Source organism: Camelus bactrianus, chromosome 26 (genome assembly GCF_048773025.1).
Source record: "Camelus bactrianus isolate YW-2024 breed Bactrian camel chromosome 26, ASM4877302v1, whole genome shotgun sequence".
Taxonomy (NCBI): Eukaryota; Metazoa; Chordata; class Mammalia; order Artiodactyla; family Camelidae; genus Camelus; species Camelus bactrianus.
The window spans coordinates 16,736,226-16,760,646 of record NC_133564.1 but is presented as its reverse complement, the minus strand read 5'-3'; the positions used below and the strand labels follow the sequence as shown (position 1 = coordinate 16,760,646).

The window sequence follows — 24,421 nt, the reverse complement described above, 5'->3', positions numbered from 1 at the left end:
CTTCACCTGGGATACAGGGCACGTTTCCTCCAGGTCACTCCCAACAGTCGAGGACTATAGGAACTGTGTGGTCCTCTGGACCAAAAATGCTTAATTCCCAACTTGAGACTGTAATTACTTTCCTCTTGCTCACAAATTTATGAGAGTCAAATCCAACACTGATTCTTCCTCCAGGTCTTGATAAATTGTTACAAAAAGAAGTGCTGGCAGATACTTTCCTATAGCGGGTGTCTAATATGAGAAAATACTACTTTCTATACCCACGTATCTAAATCTAGTTACCTTCTTTCAAGGCCTACCTTCTACCAACCCCCCCCACCCCAGTTCATCTCCTGCCTTCTACTCCTACTCAACCAAGATCCACTGTATTAAAACATTACATTATTTAACAACGCCATTTTGCTCCTCTCTCCTAACCTCATTTAAGCTTTTTTCAGAATGGCTCGTGCCTTTCTGTATCTTCCACAGGATGGAACAGGCATTAAGTACTAGCTTTCTGACTGATTTTCAATGAATACTGTCCATCGGTCACAAAGTTCTAAGTATCACAATTCTCTAAAGGCACTAATAATACAGAGCACTTCCCAACCATGCAAAGCTCTTCAAACTGTGATTCAAAGCTTTTAGCGGAACCTCAGAATTCCTGAGGACTATGAAGATACATACAATACGTTGAGATTATGGAAGCCACAACCCGAGTTACCACCCGGAGCCTACAGGAGACAGTACGAGGGAAGGTGAAGAGAGAGCATTTCAGTTTGAAAACCGGAACTTTAAGTACTGTAGGTACTCACACGATACACAGGATAATAGCTGACATTTAGAAGCTTGGCCACTGAGTTACAAATGAGTCATGCTAGAAAATAAGATTTATGGTCTTATTTTTTTAATCCATTTGTCAGTTAATAAGAATTCAGTAAAATAGAGAACGTGCATTAAGTGGTCTTTATTGACATTTCGCATTCAGTTATTTTATCATCAGTTCTTCAGTTAATTGTGTCAGTACGATAAGTTCTTTTATATTTGCTATGGGAATTTAAATGTAAAATAAATACAAAATACATCTGTGGTTTCATGAACACTCAATGAAGCTTTTTCTGAGGTATTCCTTCCAGTCTGGTTTTATGCCAGATCCTGCTTTTTACTTCCCCTAGGAAGAGTCTCTTAAACCACACAATGAATCTGGAACCAATGAACTCGAGTTTTAATTACATTAGACAAATTTTTTGATCTCGTCATACAATACCAATACAAAAGCACCGCCCATGCCTCTCAGTACGTTGGACCAGGCACCTTTGAAGAAAGCCTTGGGTCCTTCATCTTTTGCAATCTTTCTCCAGCAGTCCACTGTCCCGGTGTACATAATGTCCGCTGTGGAAACAAATGTTGGTAAGGGCTCCATAATTCTGGAGGAAAGAGACTTTTCCTCTGGAAGACACCTGCACATGGTGTTACCAGTTTTACTAAAGGAAGGTCCCTTTAGCCTTACACCCAGCTCTGGACATCCCCTCCCCTTGCGTAACTGTTGGGCAGGGTCTCTTGTCTTTCCTACTTCAACTGAAGATCAAGTGAAGAACTGGGCGATTAACCAGCTAATTCACAGATGTCAAAATGTGAAATAGGAAGGGAATGGGGTGGGGAAGAAATATTAAGCTGGGTGGTGCCCTTTCTTATGGAGAAGAAAAGTGAGGCCTAATACTCAGATTATGCCCAAGTTTATAGACTTAAAAAAGATGCAATTATTAGGTTGAACAATATGAAACCGCTAACATTTCACTATTTTTTGATTTTAAAAATGGCAATTCCATATGTCTGAACCTGTGGAAGCCAAAACTTTTTCTATCGCAACAGACTGCTTCAGACCATCTCTCCCCCAGCTAAATCACCCTCCCCAGTAATACTGGTGATAACTAGATAAGAGAAGTAAACAAATTAGCTAATTACTTCAATTCTTTCCCCTTGTTTCTGTACCCAGGCTCTAAGGGAAAAAGGCCTATGGCCTCTATGATGCTAGATACCCAGTTAACTTCACTTCTGAGTATCCCACTTTTGATGTTCTTATCATTTCTTTGACTAAAAAAAAAAAAAGAAACCTTTTCTCCAAAGGAACAGTTGAGAATGTTAGGGAGGAGTCATCATAATCTTTCCTTTCTAAATTCTTATCACATAATTTTAACTTAGAATAACAAAGGCTGAAAAGAGCACTGACTAGTATTCTCCTTGGGCCGAAAATAAGATTTAGATAGGTCTGAGGCTTACCCCCTTTTCGGCCAGACTGCATCATCATCCTACGGCGAACAGTGTCAAAGGGGTAGGACACCAGCCCTGCCACCGCCGTCACGGTCTGGGCAATCATCCAGCTCACGATAATGTGCACATTCTTGGGGTCAGGCAACATCCCTGAGGGCAAAGCCAAAAAGCCAAATGGCCATGATGTCATTCCTCTGAGCCACTGAGCAGAAAGCAGGTGAGGATGGAGAAGTGGCCCCTAAACTTCCAACTCCCTGCCCCACCCTCCCTGAAGTACCCGTCCCTCATTAGGTGTCTCACAAGTAGCCAGGCAGCCAACAAAAGTTGGTGGCGCCCTCCCTGGACTGGCAACATCAGAGCTGTGCCCAGTGTACGGGGCAGGTTGAAGCGGCTCCAAGTTAAACTTGGTAACTGATAGAGGGAGCCGGGCTCCTTCTGTCCTCTCTGAATAACTCAAGGCCAGGGCTTATTTCACTAGAGGACAAGGAGAACCCCCTGGCTGTCGATCCACAACTCACAACCTCCTCACCGAGAGGCCTCAGTTAAAGCCCAAGGACAAGGGAAAATTGAGATTAACAAATGTAAAGTTCTTTATGAGTTAGAGATCCCTCAGGATCTTCTCTGCACACACCCTCCTCCTGCCCCCCACCCCGACACCCTTCTCTCACCCTTGGCAGTATCATAGACTCCAAAGTAGGCAGCTCTGTAGATAATGATGCCCTGGACAGAGACGTTGAAACCCTGGTAGAGACCCCTAAGGCCATCAGACTTGAAGATCTTGGCGAGACAGTTGCCCAGACCAGTGAACTCACGCTGGGCGGCACCCTTGCCCACGTCGGCAGCCAACCTGGTCCTAGCAAAGTCCAGTGGGTAGACAAAGCAGAGGGAGGTGGCCCCAGCTGCCCCGCCGGAAGCCAGGTTACCAGCAAAGTAGCGCCAGAACTGCTTATGCCGGTCCACGCCCCCCAGGAAGATCTGCTTGTACTTGTCCTTGAAGGCGAAGTTGAGAGCTTGGGTGGGGAAGTAACGGATCACGTTGGCCAGGTTACCCCTCCAGAAGGAGAGAAAGCCCTGCTCCCTGGGGATTCTCACCACACAATCAATGATCCCTTTGTACTGCTTCTCAGCACTGATCTGTTTGCTGGCATGCTGGACCTGTGGGAGGGGGAGGGGGAGGAGTAGGGCAGGAGAGGACAGGAAGGGCAGAGAGAAGGAAAGAGACAGGAGAACAAGAAGGTTTGCACTTCTTTGATTTCCTTTTTTTTTTTTTTTTAAAGTACAGGGAAATCAAATGAATATAGAGTAAATGTAAATGTTAAGCTACTTGGATAATGAGCCCCCCAAATCCAACTTTGCCTCAATTATCAGGGCATTTGAGAGAAAAGGTTCTGCTCCAAACAGAGAAGATGATTTAACTGTGAAAAGGGAGTCGTTTATTTGTTGCAGTTTCCCTAGATGCCAGAACTATACTAGGGGCTTACAGGAGATAGAAATGATTACAAGTCCCTGCTCCAAAGGGCACCTGCTCTGATTTAATAAAGATGATGGGCAGGAGATGACGATTCCTCTGTCTCTAGTCTCCCCGAGACCAGGGTCCCTTAGTAGATGTTCTAACAGAAGGAGAACGAATCCACTAGGCATTTAAGCCTGAAATTTTAAAAACAGATTATCCAAGTAATCAAGTTTTGAAGGGTTTGTTGCTGTGAGCAGTTTGTTGGGGTTTCTCTTGTTACTGATCATTTTGACTCCCAAATTGAGGACACCCAATTCCTCATTGAGCTGCCTTTGCCTTTAAGGCAAGTGGAGGAAAAAAAGATAGATGGGATGAAGAGGACAAGCCATTCAGAGACCAGGCTGGGAAGAAAAGGATTTTGGGAAAAGATGAGGAAGGCGATCTGAGTGCATTCTGAAAATTGTTTCTTAGTCTCTCAAAACTTGTTTCTTCATATGTAAAATGGAAACAATACCTATGTTACAGAGGTCATACAAAAATGCACAGGCATGTCAGCATACAGGACAGCTGATGCGACACCGTAATAATAATCTTGAGTACCAATTATTTAGATGTCTTCATTGTAAAAGGTGGATGCAGGTAAAAGGGTGCAAGGGACATTGAAAATTAAGAGTTGAGGCCGACCCAAGAGGCCTGAGTGGCGTGCCCGCACTGTCCCCGGAGCAGGATCTGGCTGGCCGCAACCTACTAGGAGTGGGTTTCCATATATAGACACCCGCACGCGGGGCGCCATCCGACACCAGGAATCCGCTACTGACGCTGGACCTGTATCTGCGCAGAGGGCACCTTACCCTCCGCGCAGGCCGTGCGCCGGGCCCAGGCCTAGCGCGGATTTTCCGCAGCTCCGGGCCCCGCTCCCTTTCGCCCGAGGCTCACCGGGACCCCGCGCGCCCGGCACCGCGCCCCGCGCCCCGCTCGCCGCGCCCGCGCCGCCCTCACCTGCAGCAGCAGTTTGACCCTCTCTATGGGGGCGACGGCGGTCTTGGAGACAGCAGCGGCGACGCCACCGGCGAGGAAGTCCTTTAAGAAGCTCAAAGCCTGATCGCTCATGCTGACAGCCGGGCGCACACCGCCTCCGGGAGCCGCGTTCTTGCTCTCTCCGCCCGGCCAGGAACGCCCTCCCTGGCTTCCTCCGTGCGCAACGCGAAGGGGCCGCTCTCCTAGCCCCGCAGCCCGCCTTATATCCCCCGCCCAGCCTCTCGCGAGAGGAGGAGGGCCCTGGGGCCGTGCGCGCCCCGCGCATTGGCTGGGCAGGTGCGCGGACCCCCCCGGCCGGCCCCCTCCTCTGCAGAGGGCATCGGGGGCGAAGGCGCTTCCGGGAGGCAGGGGTGGGCCGGGGGCTGTGCCTTCGCTTGGGACGTTTAAAGGGCAAATTCATGTTATCTGTCCCGCGAGCAGAGGGAACACCGTGTCTCTGCAGCATGTGGGCCACTGTATTTATAGCACAAGGAGGTTTAGGCTAGGCCAGACCTGGACTCTGGGCCCTCGGCCTCGAGCCCGGCTCGCTTTAACTTCGGGCTTGCACGAGACCCACTCCTGGCCAAGGCATTTCGGCCCATTTTCCTTCTTCTTTGTAACTGTGTCCCTCACCAAAGCTTCCTGCCTGGATGTGGGCCTCTACAGAGTTGTGTGCTGTCACAAATCAATTAAGATCCGCCAAAGTAAATACACTAACGTCATATGATGCTGTGATTGCTTCACGTAATCTGGCAACCTGCTGAATCTCCTCTTCTCCCCATTCAGTCGTTCAATCATTCATTCTGCTATCAAATGTTTATGTGCCTAGAACTCACTGCCACCAGGACAGGCCGAATGCAAGGGGCCACTAGGTGAATACTTGTCTTAGCAAGTTGAGTGTGTGTGTATGTGTCTGTTGCTTTTTTGTTAGGTCAGCCTGTCACCCCATGACGCACAGCGCCTGGTAACTCTTAAGAACAAGGACCTTATAGAACACCTTTTTTGTGTGTGTGTGTGTGTGTGTGTGTGTGTGTGTGTGTGTGTGTGTAAATCCCTTAAGGGCTTAATGTTCCACTCTGCTCTCAATGGAATCTCAGCACACATTCTGAGCAGAATGTTCTCAGGCAGCTGGCGGCTTCTTGAGGGTCAGTGGTTTTACCCTTCCTGTCGGACTAGCTGAGTGACTGGGATGTTAAGTAAGACAAGGTCAAATCCTTGGCTGTATTTGCCTTTTTAATAGACACCTGGGGTTGGGGCGATATATGCTATCTAGTCCTAGGAGTTGATTGCAATTTTTTTTTTGATATACATTACTATGAGCTTTGATTTTCCTTAACTTATTTTTAGGCAGTTCCTATAATCATACAGGTTTTCAAATACAGCTGTTACTTCCCCTAGAATCACTGCACTAAACTGTTTACACTACTCAATTCTCTTGCCAGGTTTGTTAATGTTCCTTTGAACGTTGGACAAAGTTTATTCATTTTTTTTCAACAGGCTTGCTGATGAATGCAGATAGACATCATGATAGGCACTGAGGGAGCTGCAGTTCAGTGTCACCCGGGGTCTGAAGGCGTCAGTAGAGCAGAGGTCACTTACTTGGGTGCCAGGACCACAATAGGTATGCATTTATCTGAAGCTGGAGCAGGCTTGTGGTCAGAAATCCAGGTGAGCTGTAGGAAAGCTAGCAAAGTGCAAATTTACCAAGGTCATTGCAGGCAGAAGGTCGAGAATTCAGCATAAAGAGGAAAGATATTTATGTATTCATTCAACAAACCCTTAAGCACTTATCAAACACCAGGACCCCAGTTTGGCCCTGAGGATTTAATATAAGATATGACTCAGCCCCCCAGAACCCCAAAATATTCCCACTACTCAAAGAAGTTCAGCAGTGGATATATTTGTCACTTGTGCAGATTTATCACAGCTTCACATACAGATTTTCATAGGTCACCATAATCCACATGTTCGTCATTGTAATGATCATAGTGTACTGAATTCCATCCTGTTCATACAGAGCAGCTGCCTACACCATTTCCCTTTTAATTGTGCATGAGAGATGTGTCTTATTTTTATTATGAAAAGTAATACTTCTATATAGATACTTACGCACAGATTTCATTTCCCCCTTGTTTTGCCTTCTCATGTATTCCCAAAATGGAATGAATAGATACAATATTTTAAAAGTTTTTCAGCTCCTGTACAGATTGAGAAATTGTTCTTCAGAAATACTGTATGATGTCACTTACATGTGGAATCTAAAAAATACAACAAACTAGTGAATATAACAAAAAAGAGACTCACAGATACAGAGAAAAAACTAGCGGTTACCAATGGGGAGAGGGGGTTAAGATTACAAACTATAATGTATAAAATAAACTACAAGAATATATTGTACAACACAGGGAATATAGCTAATATTTTATAATAACTGTAAACTGAGTATAACCTTTAAAAACTATGAATCACTACATTGTATACCTGTAATATATAATATTGTGCATCAACTATACTTCAGTTAAAAAAAAACATAGTTTCTTGAAAAAAAAAATGTGGAGCCCACCAGCTATGTAAATAGGCTCTTGTTTCCCACAGATCCTCCTCCAACACTGGCTTTAAAAAAAAAAAGGATCTTTAGTTATTTGTGCCATTTTATGTGTTCTAATTTGCACCTCTTTAATTGCTATGAAACTGTGCGTATTCCATATGATTCAACCTAATTTCTCAGCATTTTCCTTTTGTATAAATTTTAATCTTCCTTGACCACTTATGGAATGAAAGCAGAGTTATCTGCCTGTATTTACAACAATTCTTTATACATTTGGGACAATATACATGTACTGAGTATTTTTCATTTTTGAAAAATATTCATATTATTGCATTGCTCTAACAGCGTTATTTCTTTAAATACACACAGATCCAGAATATGATGATATACGTCCCATACTGGTGTAACTATATCTCTTTGGTAGATATACTAGTTTATTTGCCCTAATAGATAATTAGTCTATCTTCTACTTTTTTGGTATTTTTTTTAAGTGTAGCACTACGTTATATATTATAAGGAGGAATGGTCCAATTTCATTTTTTTTCATACCATTCTTGAGTAAGCCAACACTAATTCTTATGTAGATATTTTCTTCTCTCCATTATTTGTCTTATGTTATTAATTCTAATTTGTCATATAAGTGCTTATAATAGCTTTAATTTAAAAAGTCACCATACTATCACTTATTTATTTGATCATCACTCTTAAAAAAAAAGAACGTTTATGTGATTCCACAACCACTTAAAAAATAAGAGTTTTGTCTGCCTATATGCCTGGATTTATTTTTACTGTCAAGTTGTTCAATTATTTAAATATCACAAGAAAAAAATTTTAACAGACATGTAAGTTAAATGAAATATTAACATATTAATTCAGGAAAGTTTATCATCTTTGTTACACTTAATTTTACCGATCAGAATTGTTGGTATTTTCTAACTAGGAGATATAATATTTCTTCTCGGCTTCTGTCCAATTATCCTGTCCCCTCAGGGGAGCTGTAGCTGGAATCCTCAACAAGAGGTTTTCCATGGAAATCCATACACTGTTCTCACCCTCCATGGACTTTCTCAGAAAGGAGAGGCCTCAGATGCCCTCAGGGGCACGAGCTGTCTGTGATCACAAGATCTGGGTATCACTTACACAGGCGGAGAGAGAATGACCTGCAGCAGAGCATATGTTCACCAGCCAATCCCAGTACTCAGTGGCCTTCTGCCAGCTTGAGAGTGGACAGGGCATCTGAGATAAGAAAGAAATTTCTGCTTTCAAATGCGGTGTGGTATCCTGGAGCCTGGAGGAGTGGGGGGCGGGCAGGGCTGGGTACAAGTAAGAGTAGGGTATTGAGCTAGACTTCTGGATTTTTCACGGCAGCTTTTAAAGAATTAGTCTCTTTTACCAAATTGGGACTGGAGAATGGGAGCTGCTAAAGAGTAAAAGGATAAGAAACACTTTAGGATTTGCTGATGATGGAGAGAACGCACTGCCTGTGTGTAGGTGACTCTAAAGCTGCTAGGATTTAGAGCACAATCTTGTGGTTTGTTCACATGGTAAACTCAGGCAATAAGCAAAGAGGAATGAATTTTGAACTTTGATTTTTTGGGGTCATATAAAACCACATATGAATTGCTGAATTTCAATCAAGGGTATTTAGTAGACTCATTCATACTCACGCACTGATGCATTGTTTCCAAAAGACAAAACAAAACAAATGCAATATTGCTCCACAATTCTTGTTCAAGGTAGCTTAATTAATTAGAATACCCTAATTAACAAATTCTTTACAATCAAGCACCTTAATAGTTAAGTCCTTATTAAAGCTCACACACACATACCACATGCCTTCAGAAATCATGCATATTCATGCAAAACACTCTAACTTCCAGCTCCTGCGTAGCTCATGCCAAGCAAAACTTTGAAACTAGAAAATCTATTGTCTTTTTTTTTTTTTTTAACCCATTTGTTCGTTGTAGACTCTTCTTATCCTTTAGTGATCAACTCCTTTGGGTATCCACTCTCTTCCTGCTCGTATGCATCAAAACAGAAATTACCTGAATCATTCACAACTCATTCATTCATTCATTTCTTTTCTTTTTATCTTTCAGCAAGCATTATTGAATGCCCGCTCTAGACACCAAACACTCTGTTAGGTACCAGTGATACAAAAATCACGAAGGTTAAGATCGCTGCCCTGGAGAAGCTCACGTGGCGGGAACAGACACACTGGTGTTGCCTACAGAGCCCTTCCAACGTGGTGAGACAAGGCTCCACGCAGAGCTGTGGCTGTAACTTCCCGCTGAATGACTGTCAATGTGCTACCCTAGTCAGAACTAGTATTTTTAACATTTTATGAATGCTTATGATAAAGACGTTTTGTTAGAAGGATTTTAGGTGTGATTATTTAAAGGGGGTGATTTCTGGGAAGATGAGTCGCTGAATCATAAAAAAGATGGTCAGATGGATTTCTTCTCCCAGAAGGCCCTCCTCCCCGGAGAAACTGGCTCAGCAGTGCTGGAGGCAGGGAGCCTGGGTACTTTCAGTCCCTGCAGCCTGTCCTCAACTAACAGAAGTGGACAGCCCCTTCCTAAAGGAGGTCCAAACCTCTTCTCTCCCACGTAGGAGCCCCCTCTTTACTTTATCCACGACTGCAATAAGTATATTCAGATTCTACAGTGCAGTTAAGGTTATGTTTATGCATGTGTAAGAATGTCTTCTGGCCATAACCACCCACCCTCCCTGTTTCACTGCCTTCTGGCTTCAGTGAATCGCAGCCTCCGTGAATAAAGCCATTACTCACCTGGAGCTGACTTGATTGGTTTTCTAAGTACATTTTGAACTGGCTTCCCCAGGATTTAGTATTTCCTTATCCTAGCAGTTGTTTTATTTTTCTTTTTAAAAAACACTTGCTTTATTCCTGTTATGATTTAAATCAATGTTTAATAACTGTTATCAGAGAGACCATTTTTGCTCACCTGTGCTGTTGAAGAGCAATATATTGCTGTTTTAAGGTACGGAGTCTTTTTCCCCATGTGCTGGCTTTTACCCCATGACCTTTTCCTTTTTCAGTCAGCTAGACATCCTGTGTCACTGCCTCAGAAAAAGAAAACATTCCGAAAGCAAAAAAAAAAAAAAAAAAAAAAAATAGAGTCTGTTCTCGGCATTTGGATTTCCAGAGGAAGGGAAAGAATTCCAGTCTACACAGGAGATTTGGTGGAATATGTGAGGGAAAGCAGAACTTCCTGCCCAGCACACCCTTCCAAAGATTGATTCAGGTTTTCCCAAACCTGGGGAGAAAGAAGGAAGGCTACAGAGAAAGCAAGGAGTGAGATGTTAGTTTGGGTCTTGAGAAGATGGGGTCCCCTAACCTCCCCAGCCCTGGGGAGGCAGCGAGAAGCCAGAGGAGATAAGGCTGGGTGGCGTTTTAGGACACAGGTCAGAGAGACAGCCTCCCAGAGTTCATTCATCATGAAAAAGAACAGGAGGACAAATCTCAGTCACCTGCAGGTCAGCCTGCTTGGGTGAAGGACCCTAGAAAGCCCCATTAGGTTTCTCCTGCCCCTGTGTGATGTGGGAGCTGTGGGATAACATTTTCTACCCAAGGACACCAAAGTCAGCCGGGGGCGAGCCAGACCTGAAGAGCCCCGTGGTTGGAAATGAGGCCAGTGTCAGGCGTGACCTGACGGAGCAATGACTGAAGACGGGACGGGGAGAAGGAGGGCCCCGGCAGCTGATGCCAGCACGGGTAGATCCAGACCACACGCCTCTTCCTCCCCAGCCTTCGTACCAGAACCATCCTTGGAATGCAGATGGAATCCACCAGAAAGCAGTGGAGAGAAAAGGGGACCCAAATTGTTTCCACCACTTGGCAGAGTGGAGTCTCTTCATAGAAATTAAATTGCTTTGCACAGCTGTTTGTGGAGCAATATTCGTGCTTGCTATAGTATTTTCTTAGTTTTAAAAAACAATAGCTAAAGATTTGTCATAATTTTGGAAACTCTTTAGTGTTGCTCATTCCATCAAGCACATTTCTTTAAGAAGGAGAGGCAGCCAGGGTGGGTGGCTATCTCTTGGTAGGGTGCGTACTTAGCATGCACGAGGTCTGGGGTTCAATCCCCAGTACCTCCATTAAAAAAAAAGGGAGAGGAAGTCTTAAATGAGAATGTGTGTGTGTTTTAGGGGAGGGAGGACCTTCAGGGTCGTTCTCTATAAATCACTATGAAACTCCAGCTTGTGCATTTGTATTAAATGGCTAAGTAAGTAAGTACAACAAATGACTCTTTTAACACATAAGCTCCATGGTAACTTTTTGTTGAATGACAGGGAAATACCATGCTTCAATTTCTAGTGCACTTATTCTTAAATTTTTCCAATAAGGGAGCACCTAGAACCCACCCTAACTTTTGTGGACACTGAGAAGTGCAGGTATATGGGATTTCATCATATAAAGTAGGAGTAAATATACTGGCAGAAATATGACTGTCTGTGATGTGCATCTGCCATATAAAATCATAGCCACTTCAGTGCTGGGTTTGTCCCGTTTCTCCTTACAGTTCTGTCAAATTTTCCTTTATATATTTTAAGGCTTTGTGGGGTTTTTAATATTTTTTTATTGAAGTATAGTCAATTTACTAGTGTATACTTTAGTGTTGTATCAATTTTTGGTGTACTGCATAATGCTGCCATCACACATGAACATACATATATTTGTTTTCATATTCTTTTTCACCGTAAGTTACTACAAGATATTGAATGTGGTTCCCTGTGTTATACAGTGTAAACTTGTTGTTTATTATATCTGTTTGCTTTAGACTGGTAGTCATGTAGGTTCAAACACATCCTAAAAAGAATGAAGAAAAAAGAAAAAAAAAGAAAGAGAAAAAAACCTAAGTTTTCTTGCTCCCTTCTCCCACCTTTCATGATTTTGATGTCCTTTTTTTTTTATTGTTATTTCACATCTTCATGTTTATTCCCTTGCAACTCATTGTAGTTATTGCATTTCCAATTATGGTCTTCTCATTTCTATAGCTTCCTGCTTCTTTTCTAATTAGAGTAGACCTTCCAATGTTGCTTTTAGGATAGGTTTAGTATTGCTCAATTCTTTCAGTTTTTTCTTGTCTATGAAATTCTTTAGCTCTCTTTCTACTCTAAAGGATAGTCTTACCAGATAGAGTATCCTAGGTTGCAGCTTTTTCTCATTCAGGGCTTTGAATACATCTTGCCACTCCCTTCTGGCCAGCGATGTTTGTGTAAAGAAATCAGCTGAAAGCCTATGGGGGATCGCATGTAACCAACTCTTAGTTTTTCTCTTGCTGCATTTAGAATTATTTCTTTATCTTAAAGCTTGGCCATCTTGATTATAATATGCCTTGGTGTAGGTCTGTTTGGGTTCTTCTTGTTTAGGACCCTCTGTGCTTCCTGTACTTGGATATCTGTTTCCTTTTTTAGGTTTGGAAAGTTTTCAGTCATGATTTCTTCAAATATCTTTTCAATTCCCTTTTCTCTTTCTTCTCCTTCTGGGACCCCTATTATGTGTAGGTTGGCACACTTTATATTATCCCATAGGTCCCTTATATTGCTTTCATTGGTTTTTACTTGCTTTTCTGTCTAATGTTCTGATTGGGTCACTTCTGCTATCCTGTCTTCTAAGTCACTTATTCGTTCCTCTGCATTATCTAGTCTGCTTTTGACTGCCTTGAGCTCAGCTCTTATCTCAGCCATTGAGTTTTCTCTTTTTAATTGACTCCTCTTTATAGTTTCTATTTCTTGTCATAGTATTCTTTGTGTCTATTCATAGCCTCTCTTATTTCCTTCAGTGCTTTTATCACCTCCTTTTAAAGTCATGATCTAGTAGACTGTCAAGGTCTATCTCATTGTTCATTCTTTCAGGGGACTTCTCTTGTTCTGTTAATTGGGAGTGGTTCCTCTGCTTCTTCATTTTACTTATATCTCTCTGGCACTATGGATTATGGAGTATCAGTTTATCTACTGTGGTCTTGAAGGGCTGTTTTATTTTTTGTTTGTTTTTATTTAAAGTGGGAGCATTCCTTTGCAGACTACGTGTATCTAATAGTTTTGTTGCGATGGCTGTTCTCACTATGGTCAGTTGCCATGTCTTTCTTCCGTGTGTGCTGGCTGTTACCCTTTGATTGGGGGTGTGGTTGGTGTTGTGATCAGAGCCTGCCCTGATTGTTGTTGTTGAGCGGGGCCTCCTTTTATGTTCTGTGGTTTTCACAGCCTTGACAGGGGCTGGGTATGTTCCCCTGATGCAGGAATAGAGGCTTCTAGACCCATTTCTGATCTGTGGTGTGTGGTAGGCAGGGCTGGAGCACTTCAGCTGTGAAGAAGAGTCCACAAGACTCTTCCACTGGGCAGTGCCCTCTGTGGTGTTGTCTGTCACTTGTCATGTGGGCTTACAGAGTACTCTTTGATGCTGCTGCCTTTGTTCCCACCTTAGCTGTGGGAATGTCGGGCCCCTGCTCTGGTGTCCCTCAAGTTCTGGGCTCCAGGAACCACCAGTGCAGATCCACCAATGTCAGGCACTAGGACCCGCCTAGCGAGTGTGCAGTCACACACCTGAAACCACAGGGAAGCGCAGACCCCAGCCCTGCCTCCCCGTGCAGTACAGTACACCTGCCTGTTGTAAATACCGGTGCTTGTACTCACCCCGCTGCGTGCCAGAACGCTGCTCACTGCAGGCTCTTCCCAGAGGCACGGGTCCACAAAGCTTCCAGAGAGAGCGAATCTGCCCTCTCTGCCTGGGGCTGTAAACAAATCCCACTCCCGCCTGTGAAGGTGCAGGGCCTCTGGGTATGGATTCAGCTTGCAGCCCCGGCTCCAGGCAGCAGCAACGGCTATGACCGAGCCCCACCTCTCTTCTCGCGAGAACACGCCAACAGTGGAGCCACTGCGGAGGAAGCGGTATGGCATGGCTGTGTTGCGCCCCCCTCACACACACAAACAGTGGTGTATTTTTTTTAATGGGGGTCCAGACTGTTCTGTTCTGCACACACCCCCAGCCAGAGCTCACACCGCCCTCCAGTCCCGAGGCTGCCTCTGTGCAGTGGGCCCCTGCCCTCTGCCTGGGCTCCTCATGGATCTCCAGCAGCGAGTCCCAGCTCGTCCCTGCCAGCTGGCTCTAAGGCTGGGGTCGCAGGGACCCTCCGTTTCCCTTGGTTCTGTCTGCCAAGCGGTGCTACTTTCTCCTCTGAGCCTCCGAAGCTCCGCTGACCTCCTGGCTGGAGGGGGCATTCCAGCGTGAGGGCGCCTTTCTTCCTATGCCGCTCCCTCCCTGCAGGACTGGTCCTGCACCGATTTTTCCTTTTCTCTTTTTTCTGTTACCAGATTTTGTGAGAATCCTCCCATATTTCGAAGGGAGAAACACTCTCCCAGAGTTCAGTAGGTGTTCTATGCCACTCATTGGGTTTGTAGATGTAATTCTTGATGTATTTGTGGGAGAGGGTGAGCTGTGATCTCTCTACTCCGCCATCTTGGCACTTACAGCTTTGTGCCTAAAGGCGGACAAGATTTGAGTTGCTATACCTTCATGGTGAATTTAGCTTTCATCATTAAGTTTTAGTCCTTTTTATCTGTACTAATGCTTTTGCCCTAAAATCCCTAAATGAACAGAGCAACGCCTGCTTTCCTTTGGTTCGTATTTGCCTAGTTTATCTTTTTCTGTTCTTTTACTTTCAGCCATTCTACATGTCTGAGGTATGTTTTCCATGAACTCTTATATTTTCTTTTTCCTTTTTTAAAAAAATTCTAAGTTGATATGCTTCTTTTAGCTAGAGAGTTTGGATCCATTTCCATTTGTTGTGACTGCTTATATTTTTAAAATTTTATTTTTAAATAATTATAGATCAAAGGAAGTTGCAAAGGAATCACTACACATGGTTTAAAATTTATTTCTGTCATTTTATTTTATGCTTTCCATTTGTCCTCCTTCATGTTCCTGAAAGTCACCATTTATATCACATGTTTACCATGTCTATCCTATGTCAACTATTACATATGTTTCTGAATTACATATTAAGGTGCTAGTAACACTATAATAATCGTTAATTATTTTAGGTGGCTACCATTTTGCCACCTAAAGAGAGTGCCACATTTCCCCTCTTGGCCTATTTCGGCACTGAGTATCTCTCTGGGCTGTGATGCCAACTTATTTGCTGCTTCAGAAAACACTAAAGTCAAATTAATAAGGAATTGACGCAGCTGTCGAGTATGTGCAGCTCGCCTTGGATTAAGTTGAGCTCTGGAAGAATTGTTTGGATTTCATAACATTATTCAATGTGGCCACTAGGGGGAGATCACATATAGCGATCCTCAAAGTAGGAGGCTGGGTCTCGAATTTTTATTAAAAAAACCTGTCAATAGTACACTAAACTAAGGGGGGAGGGAATCTTCCTACTTTTAAATAAAGACATACTAGTGCAGCCTCAAAATAGTAGACAAAAAGAATTCAGTCAAAGCAGAGACTCCTATAAGAAAAGAAAGGGAGCCCAAGTATGTGATGCCCCAAGAAATGCACTTTATTTTTGGAGAGGAGAGGGAGTAATTCACACTAACTCCTTTCAGATAAATAAATGTCTGGTAGGACTTGAGAAAATTTCCAAGGCTGAGTCTGGGCTCAACAGAAAGAATGATGTGATGAGTAGAATTGTCTGGTAAGAGCTAAGGAGGGGAAATTGGTGGCTCACGTGTCTCCTGTTTGCGATCTCAAGATCGGTACTTGTCAGTTTTATAAAACGTATACATTCCATCACATGTGTCATCTCGACTAATGCAGGTACGATGAGAACAGAAAAGGCATTCTCAAAAGAGATGGGGCTCTTAAAATACTGGGGATCGAGGATCACAGTGGATCATCCCAAAATGCCAAAGTTTCAGGTGAAAACTAAACAGAGGAAGAAAGCTTCCTTTATTGACTCTTTGACACTGTAAACTATGTGCATATAATAAAAATCACCTTTCTTAACAGAACAAAACCAGAACTTCCAAGATGAAGTGTGAAAAAAGAATCTCCTGGTGGAGTCAGAGACTGTTTCCGAGATGCACTTTTGTAAGGGAGTCTCGTGAATTCTTGCTGCTGCCAGCACGCCCACGGTAGGGACTAGTCTCCCCAGCGGCGGCCTGAAGTCCCCGTAGGATTCTCTGAGGTGCAGCTGACGCTAAGCTGACGGTCCAAAAAACTTTACCAAAGGTCGAGGATTACGAAAGAGAAGCAAAAAGACACAGCATAATTTGAGCATGCCTCGTCAGGTAGATCTTATCTCAGGAGTTCAAGGTCCCCTCCTTCTCTACATGGAATCCTGTGGAAATGGAAAGGTCTCTGCTGGGTCCTTTCTTCTGATTTCTAGCTTATCCTCAATTAGGGCAGAATTAGCTTAATATGTACCATTTGGGAGTGCCTCCGACACCCGGGCCCGTGGAGAGCACCTGAGTCCCCTCCCACCACAGATCTGGGTTCTTATGTGATGACGTGTCTTTTCCCTTCGGGACTGATTCTGGGGGTGATCTTACCAGGACAGTCATACCTCAACCTAGTAATGCAGCATCCACCAAATACACAGGACCAAAGGTAAGAGTTCATGGCAACAAGGGAGTCATTTACAAACTGCAGTTAGTCTAGAAAGTAAGTGGGAGAGATACCAGGAGCTCTGGTTTGTGTACAAAATGATTCTCAGGACACAGGTTAAAAAGAAGGAATGGCAGTATTCTGACTTAAGAAATAATCTTCTAACTTTTACTTATACATTCAGTTGTGTCTAATTAAGCCTGCATTGTTTTTCACCTATTATTTTTCATCAAGCTTTCTTGGATTGCAGATGGAGTAACCACCATCCTGGTTTGTCTAGGACTGACGGGTTCCTAGGACTCAGGACTTTCTATGCTAAAAACAGTAGTGCTGGGCGAACCAGGACACTTGTCACTCTTATTGCAGACCCGATTTAGAACCTGCTTCAACTCTGAACTCTCTTCCTAGGAAGATGCATGTACACTTGCTATTTTGTGTACAATTTCCTGAACTACTTCCAACATGTTTGTGAACCCCTAGCTGTTCATGGAACCTGGGTTAAGAAATTCTGACTTATATAAATACATTTTGGATTTTTTAAAAATGTACACTTATTTAAATCTTTGTTTCCTGAGGTAAAATCCTACTTTATGCAAAGGGTCAAATTGAATTATCTTTTTGAGATTTTCATATAATTTTAAATCAAGATTAACTTTGGTACTTTTCCTTTTCAGTCATAATCTAGAGGCCATGTTGGAAGAATAGTAAGTGAAGAGGAAGAGCAAGAAAATTCACTTGGTGTAGAGAAATGACTGAGAGACAAGTTCAGAGAAGGATTCCGAAACGTGAGAAAAGAATTCAAAAAGTATGATCCAGAAAAAGCAGGTAAGGTAAATGTATCATATTAGACTCACATTTAATTATTTTATGCTTAAGGATAGTTCCTTTTGAAACTAATACATATTCAACATGAAAAAATTAGAACCTACAGAAAAATATAACCAAGAAAATGTAAATCACCTAATAATTCCATCACTTGGTGATCACCACCATTATCATGTCGCTATATTTCGAACTAATCTTTTAAAAATTAAACAAATAAAACAAAAATTAGGATCATCCCTTATCACTTTTATTTTGTGGACATAGTTTTTATTATGTTGTGAACATTTCAACAAACCATTAACTAGAGCTTTAACATGAATTTTAATGTCTGCTCAAGATTTTATCAAATGACATGCCATAAAAGAAAACTATTTTTTTTCTACTTTGTTCTCAACACTCTATGCTCAGTACTTCACTTCTTGTCACCAAATGTGTGTGGTTTTTTTCTCACATCAACCAATTCTCCAACTCTCTGTGGGAGCCACCAACTGAGTGTCCTACAGTTTAATTCAGTTCTGCTACCTGAAGATGGCATCCCTCAGGTTACAGGCTCAGACCTGCAAGAATGCCTTTCCTCATTCCAAACACCAGTTGCACATCCAGGTTGTCATCTGTGCCTCATACCAACTGGCTATGAGTTGGAGGGTCCACAGTGAACCCCTCCTCAGATACAAGAATTTGCTAGGATGGCTCACAGACCTCAGGAGAACAGTTGACTTATTAGATTACTGGTTTATTATAAAAGGATACAACCGAGGATCAGGCAGGTGGAAGAAATGCACAAGACAAGGTACAGGGGAAGGGGTTCGGAGCGTCCATGCCCCTTCTGGTCATCCCACCCTCTCAGTACCTCCACGTGTTCAACCCAGAAGTACTTCGGGGATTTTTATGGAGGCTTCATCATGTGGGCATAATGGATTATTAACTCAATCTTCAGCCCCTCTTTCCTCCCCAGAGGATGGGGGGTGGGATTGAACAGTCCAAGCTTCTAATTATGGCTTAGTCTTTCTGGAGATCAGCCTTTGTCTAGGAGACCACCAAAACTTGCCTCATTAGAACAAAAGATTCTTGTATCACCCAGGAAACTCCAAGGGATTTAGGAGCTCTGGATCACGAACTGGGGTCAAAGACCATGTATTAAAACAAAAGATGCTCCTAGGACCTTTATCACTTAGGAAATTACAAAGTTTATAGGATTGCTGACCAGGTGCCAGAGATGAAGACCAAAATATGTATTTCTTATTATATCACAATGTTACTATTCCCCAATTAGTGTTGGGCATGTAAGTTATTACCGGTTATTCACTATTCTATTTATTATATTTAATACTTCAATGAATATACATCAACTTTTGTGTATGATTTATTTCTTTAGGGGAAAAAAACCCCACTGTGAATATCTTTAGAAATATTGCCAAAATTGCTCTCTAGAAATTTATGCCAATTCACTTTCTTACTAACACTATATACCTCCACCAGCATTAGCTTCCCTGGCCCACACTGGGTATATTAGTTGTCTATGGCTGCGTAACAGATTACCTCCTCCCTAAATTGTCAGTTTAAAATGATAAGCGTTTATTATCTCCGAGTTTCTGTTGGTCAGGAAGCTGGGCTGGGTGTCTCTGGCTCAGGGGCTCTCACGAGATTGCAGCTCAGCTGTCAGCCAGGACTGCTGAATGAAGGCTCAGCCTGGGGAGGATCCACTTCCAAGTTCACTCACTGGCCCTTAACCAGGCACATTCATTCCCTGTTATGTGGGCCACTCCACAGGGCAGCTCACAACCCAGCAGCTGGCCTCCCTAGAGCAAGCAAGTGAGAGACAGAAAGGACCCAAGAAGGAACCTCGGTCTTTCTAAAACCTCATTTTGGAAATGATCTTCCCATGAGGCTGCCATATTCTGTTTGTTAAAGCACGTGGCTGGGTCCAGCCCACGTTCAACGGGAGGACATTATACAAGGGCACGCGTACCAACATCTAGAGGCTGTCTATCACAGTATTTTCATTTCCAGATCAAGCTTTGCCAAAACTCACAAATCAATTTTATTTTCCTTTGCTCACATCTGATTACCCGTATACTTGAACACATTGTTTTTTTTCTAATTTAATATTTTATTTAGTAAGCTAGTATTTATTGAGCACTTACAATGAGCCAGACACTGAACTAAGCATTTTATATACATTTTCTCATGCATTCTTCCCAACAATCCAATAATGTGGGCACTATTATTAATCCCATTTTACAGATGAGGAAACTGAGGGATTTTTTTTAAGATTATCAAAGATTATATAACTGGTAGGCAAGAGGGCCCCCCAGTCCATGCTCTTAACCACAATTTTACCTTATAAGCTTCTTATGCCCATATAGGTATTTCTACTTACACATACGTATACACCCATAAACAATATATACAACTTTGTTTTTAAATTACTCATAAATATCACACTGTACAGCTGTTTTTGAATTTTTTCACTGAACATTGTTTTAGAGATCTATCCAAGTTGATATATGCCGATACATTAGTTCGGTCATTTTAACCACTGTGTAGTATTCTATAGTGCGAATGAATCACAGTTTATTTAGCTAATGTCCTGCTAAGGAAAGGTTAGTTTTAGCTTTTTCGCATTAGAGGTAATGCTACTCTGAATGACTTTCTGTACATTTTGGGGGGCACATTTGCAGAACCTTCTCCAGGGTAGACACTTCAGATGGAAGTAGTGTCCAAAACGTTTATGCCAATTTATTCACCAACAATGTATGAAAATTGCACTTTGCCTTGATCCTTGCTGTGTTTGCTAGGGCTGATGTAACAAAATACCACAGTCTGGGTAGCTTAAACCATGGAAATTTATTTTCTCATAATTCTGGAGACTGGAGTCAAAGATCAAAGGGTCGGCAGGGTTGGTTTCTTCTGTGGCCTCTCCCCTTAGCTTGTGGTTGCTGTCTTTTCCCTGTGATGTCATTTTTTAGATTTCCTCTGTAACAGTCTGTGTCCTAATTTCTTCTTAGGAGGATACCAGTCATATTGGATTAGGGCCCTCATTGCCAACCTCATTTTACCTTAATTATCTCTTTAAAGATGCTGTCCCCAAATACAGACACATTCCGAGGTACCGAGGGTCAGAGCATCAGTATCATCATATGAGCTTTGGGAAGATACAGTTCATCTCATGACACTCGTATTACTTGGATTTATCAACCTTAATAGTCTTTCTTAATTGAAGCATAGTTTGTTTACAATGTTGTGTTAGTTTCAGGTGTACAGCAAAGTGATTCAGTTATATATATATATTCTTTTTCAGATTCTTTTCCATTATAGGTTATTATAAGCTATTGAATATAGTTCCCCGTGCTATAGAGTATGTCCTTGTTGTTTACCTATTTTATATACGATATTGTATATCTGTTTATCCCAAACTCCTAATTTATCCCTCCCTTCCCCCTTCCTCCCTTTGGTAACCATAAGTTTGTTTCTATGTCTGTGAGTCTATTTCTGTTTTGTAAATAAGTTCATTTGTATAATTTGTTTAGATTCCACCCATAAGTGATATCATATGATATTTGTCTTTCTCTGTCTGACTTACTTCACTTAGTACGATAATCTCTAGGTCCATCCAATCTTAATAGTTTTAGAAATGCACTTAATGGTTGTAAATGGTGTTGTGTCATTTATCCTGTATCAATGTGTCTATTTTCGCTACTAGACAGTAGTTCTCAAAGCTAGGGCCTTTGTGTTACTGGTCTTTGTGACCCCACTGGGCAACAGGTATTTGGCATTTAGTAAGTACTTACCATTTGAATTACATTTTTTGATCAACTTGAAGACAAAGAGGCCAGTAGGTGCTGTCGGCTTAGCTCTGTTAGAATTCTTATTTTCTTTTAAATTGTTTTGATTAGTTTCCTAAAGTTTTATTAAATTATTTTAAGTTGTTTTTATTAATTTCAAGATTCACAAGGTACATAGTTGCCGTTCACATAAATAATTCCGTCTTGATTCTCCAGTTTGCATCTTATCAAGGCACTCTGCCTTCTTCTTTTACTGTGAGTCTCTGAAAAGCACTTCCCTGATTTTTAGAAATCCCAGTGAATGTAGGTGAGGCGGGGGCATAGTAAACAAAATACAGAATTAACCTAATTTGCTTTGGCTTTTAGTTCTGCCAAAGGTATGAATCAGTTGAGTGAAGGGAAGATTGAGAACGAGCCTATAGATTAAGTTACCAATTAGAAAAGATGCTTGATTTAAGTGTTAATCACGTATTTGTATATATTCTTTCATCATTTTATGAATGGCATAATTTTATCAAATTTTAAATGAAGTTAAATATACAGGTTCTAATTAGAAAGAAATGTCATTTCATTAAAAAATTTCACTGCTACCTTCCTCTTCCTAGATGTTTTATCAGGGAACGAGCCCTCCCTCTCCTATACCTTTTATGTAATTGTTACCTTGTATAAATGACTAGTAACATGGAGTTTTAATTCTCCAATTATAATGTAAGCCCCAAGAAGATAGCCATTATACTTTACAGCCTTATTGTGTCTTATAGGTACCTAGGAGATCCTCTAAAAAATACGTGGAATACTTCCTTTGAATTGTTCTCTGTCATCCTCCCTATGACTCTTAACAGGAAGAAAAAAATTTAAAAATCCAAACCCATGATTTATGTGGAAACTGCAAAGTAGCAGTGTGTGATGTCTCTTTCCCTTGGAGTTTGGAAAGGAAGATTTCTTTTCATTCCTGAAAAAGTTTGACTTGCACCTGAAGGAAGAATATTCAGATGATATCCCATAGAGATGCAACCGTATAAATAGTCCAGTTGGCATTAGTTATTTGGATCTTCTGAGAAACGTACAGAATCGCAGCAGTGAAGGGATCGTGCACAAAATCCTCCCTAAGCCCGCGCACAGCTGTATGGACCCTCCGTATTGTTATGGCCATTCTCCTAATCCACTAAGTCCCACCAACCATTGATAAACTTTCAGGGAGACTCAGCTTTTTAGCCTCCTCCCCTTTGTAGTGCTATGTCTTCCTGGAGACCTTGAATTATGGACAAGGGGCAGCCTGGTCCATAGACAGTCCATTAGAAGTTGGCCTTTAGGAACAAAGGTATTACAGTAATGAAACCACTCTGTGTTGTTACTAAAACTATTAGTATTATTATTACAATGACTTTCATGGAAGAACCAGTCTGCCTTCCCTGGCTGAGGAGGTTACCACAGGGCATGGGAGGATACAGATGTGCTAATTTTGGTCTGACTCACTTCCCCTTCAACAGCTCCTTAGTTTTCCCAGTGCCACACTTTATTTTTAGCTTTGGTCTTCTGCAGTGCTTGACCTTTTGCCTGGATGGAGCAATGTACTGTGGAGCTCAAACCTACAGCCCTCCCTGTTATGTGCAATGTAAGGGATATATGTGTGAGATTATGCCTTCTTTGGAAAATCTGCAATCCAGAATGGTCTTTTAGGATAAAGTAAAACTGTTTATTTACACACACACACACACACACCCCTCTTTGGTAACACTGCCTTGCACATCTGGATTATAATCTTTTATGTTTCTTCTGCTATCTGCTGCAAGAGATTAGTATAACCTTAACATTTATGAAAATAGTTCTAAAATGTGGATAGGATCATGTATCAAAATTTGCATCCTACTTGTTTTAGAATAACAAAAACTTACAAACAACTTTCAAAAATAGAAGAGTAATTAAATAAATCATGGAACATCCATGCAACAGGATACCATACAGCCACTAAAAATGATTACCAAGACTTTTTTTTTAATGAAATAGGAAAATACTAATTACGGACTATTAAGAAAAACAACTTAAGTCCAAAAGTATAAATACAACATGACTTTGGCTATTCCTTTGCTTGTCTCACCAAACTCACTGCAACAGCCCCCTAAATGGGCTCCTGTTACCAGATGTGACCTTCCCTTCAATCCATTCTCTACATTGAAGCCAGAAGGGTCTTCCTGAATTCGAATCTAGTCTTGTTCATTCCACCCTTAACACTCTCCACTGACTCCCTGTTGCCTTCAGGAAAATTCCAGGCTCATTAACATGAGGTCCAGATCCCTTTGTGCTCCCGCCCTGGTGGTCTTCAGCACTGCATCTCTGGATGTCTGTCCTCTTCTCCCATCTCAAGCACCAGGCTTTGCATTGCCCAGACGCCTGCCTTTGTTCTCTCTGACTGCGATGCTGTTGCCTCCTTTTTGCCTTCATATCTTCTTCTCGGCTTTCACATCTCAGATTACCCACCGTTTCCTCCAGAAACTTCCCCATCCTTACCGGGATTGGTTGCTCCTTCTCAGTGCTTCCATTGCCCTCTGTATGCCCCCTTATGGTAGAACGTATTGCCTTTTAATGTAATTGCTAATTTACTTACCCATGAGAGCTGGGTCTGTCTCTCAGGTCCATTATTTTGTTCCGTACCACAGTGTAGGTACTCATTAACTGTTGAAAAAATCACAGTCAACCGTCAAGTGGTTAATAGAAATTTTGTCTGAGTGATTGAATTTTGGACTGTTTTAAATTTCCTCTTTTCTTATTCTAAATCAAATTTTTTTATTGTGGTAAAGACACATAATATTAAATTTACCATATTAACCACTTTTACGTGTATGGTTCAATAGTGTTCATTATGTTCACATTGTTGTGCAACAGATCTCTAGAACTTTTTCATCTTGCAGTGCTGAAACTCCAGACCCACTGAACACTGACTCCTCCTCCCGCCTTCCACCATCCCTTGGTAA

At 42.0% G+C, this 24,421-nt stretch overlaps 1 protein-coding gene and 2 long non-coding RNA genes across 4 annotated transcripts in view; 2 read left to right on the top strand and 1 right to left on the bottom strand.

The window, feature by feature from the left end:
- Positions 1–931: 931 nt before the first annotated feature.
- SLC25A4 (solute carrier family 25 member 4) lies at positions 932–4,836 on the bottom strand. The gene is made up of 4 exons (XM_074353264.1): positions 4,703–4,836; positions 2,919–3,405; positions 2,260–2,400; positions 932–1,371 (listed from the first exon to the last, which is right to left on the bottom strand). Exons 1-4 carry the CDS (start codon positions 4,811–4,813, stop codon positions 1,214–1,216), a joined length of 897 nt encoding a protein of 298 aa, XP_074209365.1. The 5' UTR covers positions 4,814–4,836; the 3' UTR covers positions 932–1,213.
- A 41-nt stretch (positions 4,837–4,877) lies between these two features.
- LOC105067680 (uncharacterized) lies at positions 4,878–10,302 on the top strand. Of its 2 annotated transcripts, XR_012502343.1 has the most exons (4): positions 4,878–5,017; positions 5,507–5,592; positions 6,218–6,341; positions 9,368–10,302. It is a non-coding gene; the product is annotated as an uncharacterized LOC105067680 (long non-coding RNA). The 2 variants fall into 2 exon arrangements; XR_012502342.1 differs by lacking the exon at positions 5,507–5,592 and having other exon boundaries at positions 4,879–5,017.
- Positions 10,303–16,571: 6,269 nt separating this feature from the next.
- Positions 16,572–24,421, top strand: part of LOC123616357 (uncharacterized) — a 35,961-nt gene continuing 28,111 nt past the window's right edge. The window contains exons 1-2 of the long non-coding RNA XR_006724327.2: positions 16,572–16,842; positions 17,514–17,664. This is a non-coding gene — a long non-coding RNA (uncharacterized LOC123616357). The remainder of the gene's footprint in view (positions 16,843–17,513; positions 17,665–24,421) is intronic.

Excerpts from the sequence above, each read along its gene's own strand:
- SLC25A4 (XM_074353264.1), bottom strand. The coding sequence starts at position 4,813 with ATGAGCGATCAGGCTTTGAGCTTCTTAAAGGACTTCCTCGCCGGTGGC. Across the intron at positions 2,401-2,918 it reads AGTCTATGATACTGCCAAGG|GGATGTTGCCTGACCCCAAG; the intron begins GTGAGAGAAGGG and ends CTTTGCCCTCAG. Across the intron at positions 1,372-2,259 it reads GCAGTCTGGCCGAAAAGGGG|CGGACATTATGTACACCGGG; the intron begins GTAAGCCTCAGA and ends TTGTTTCCACAG.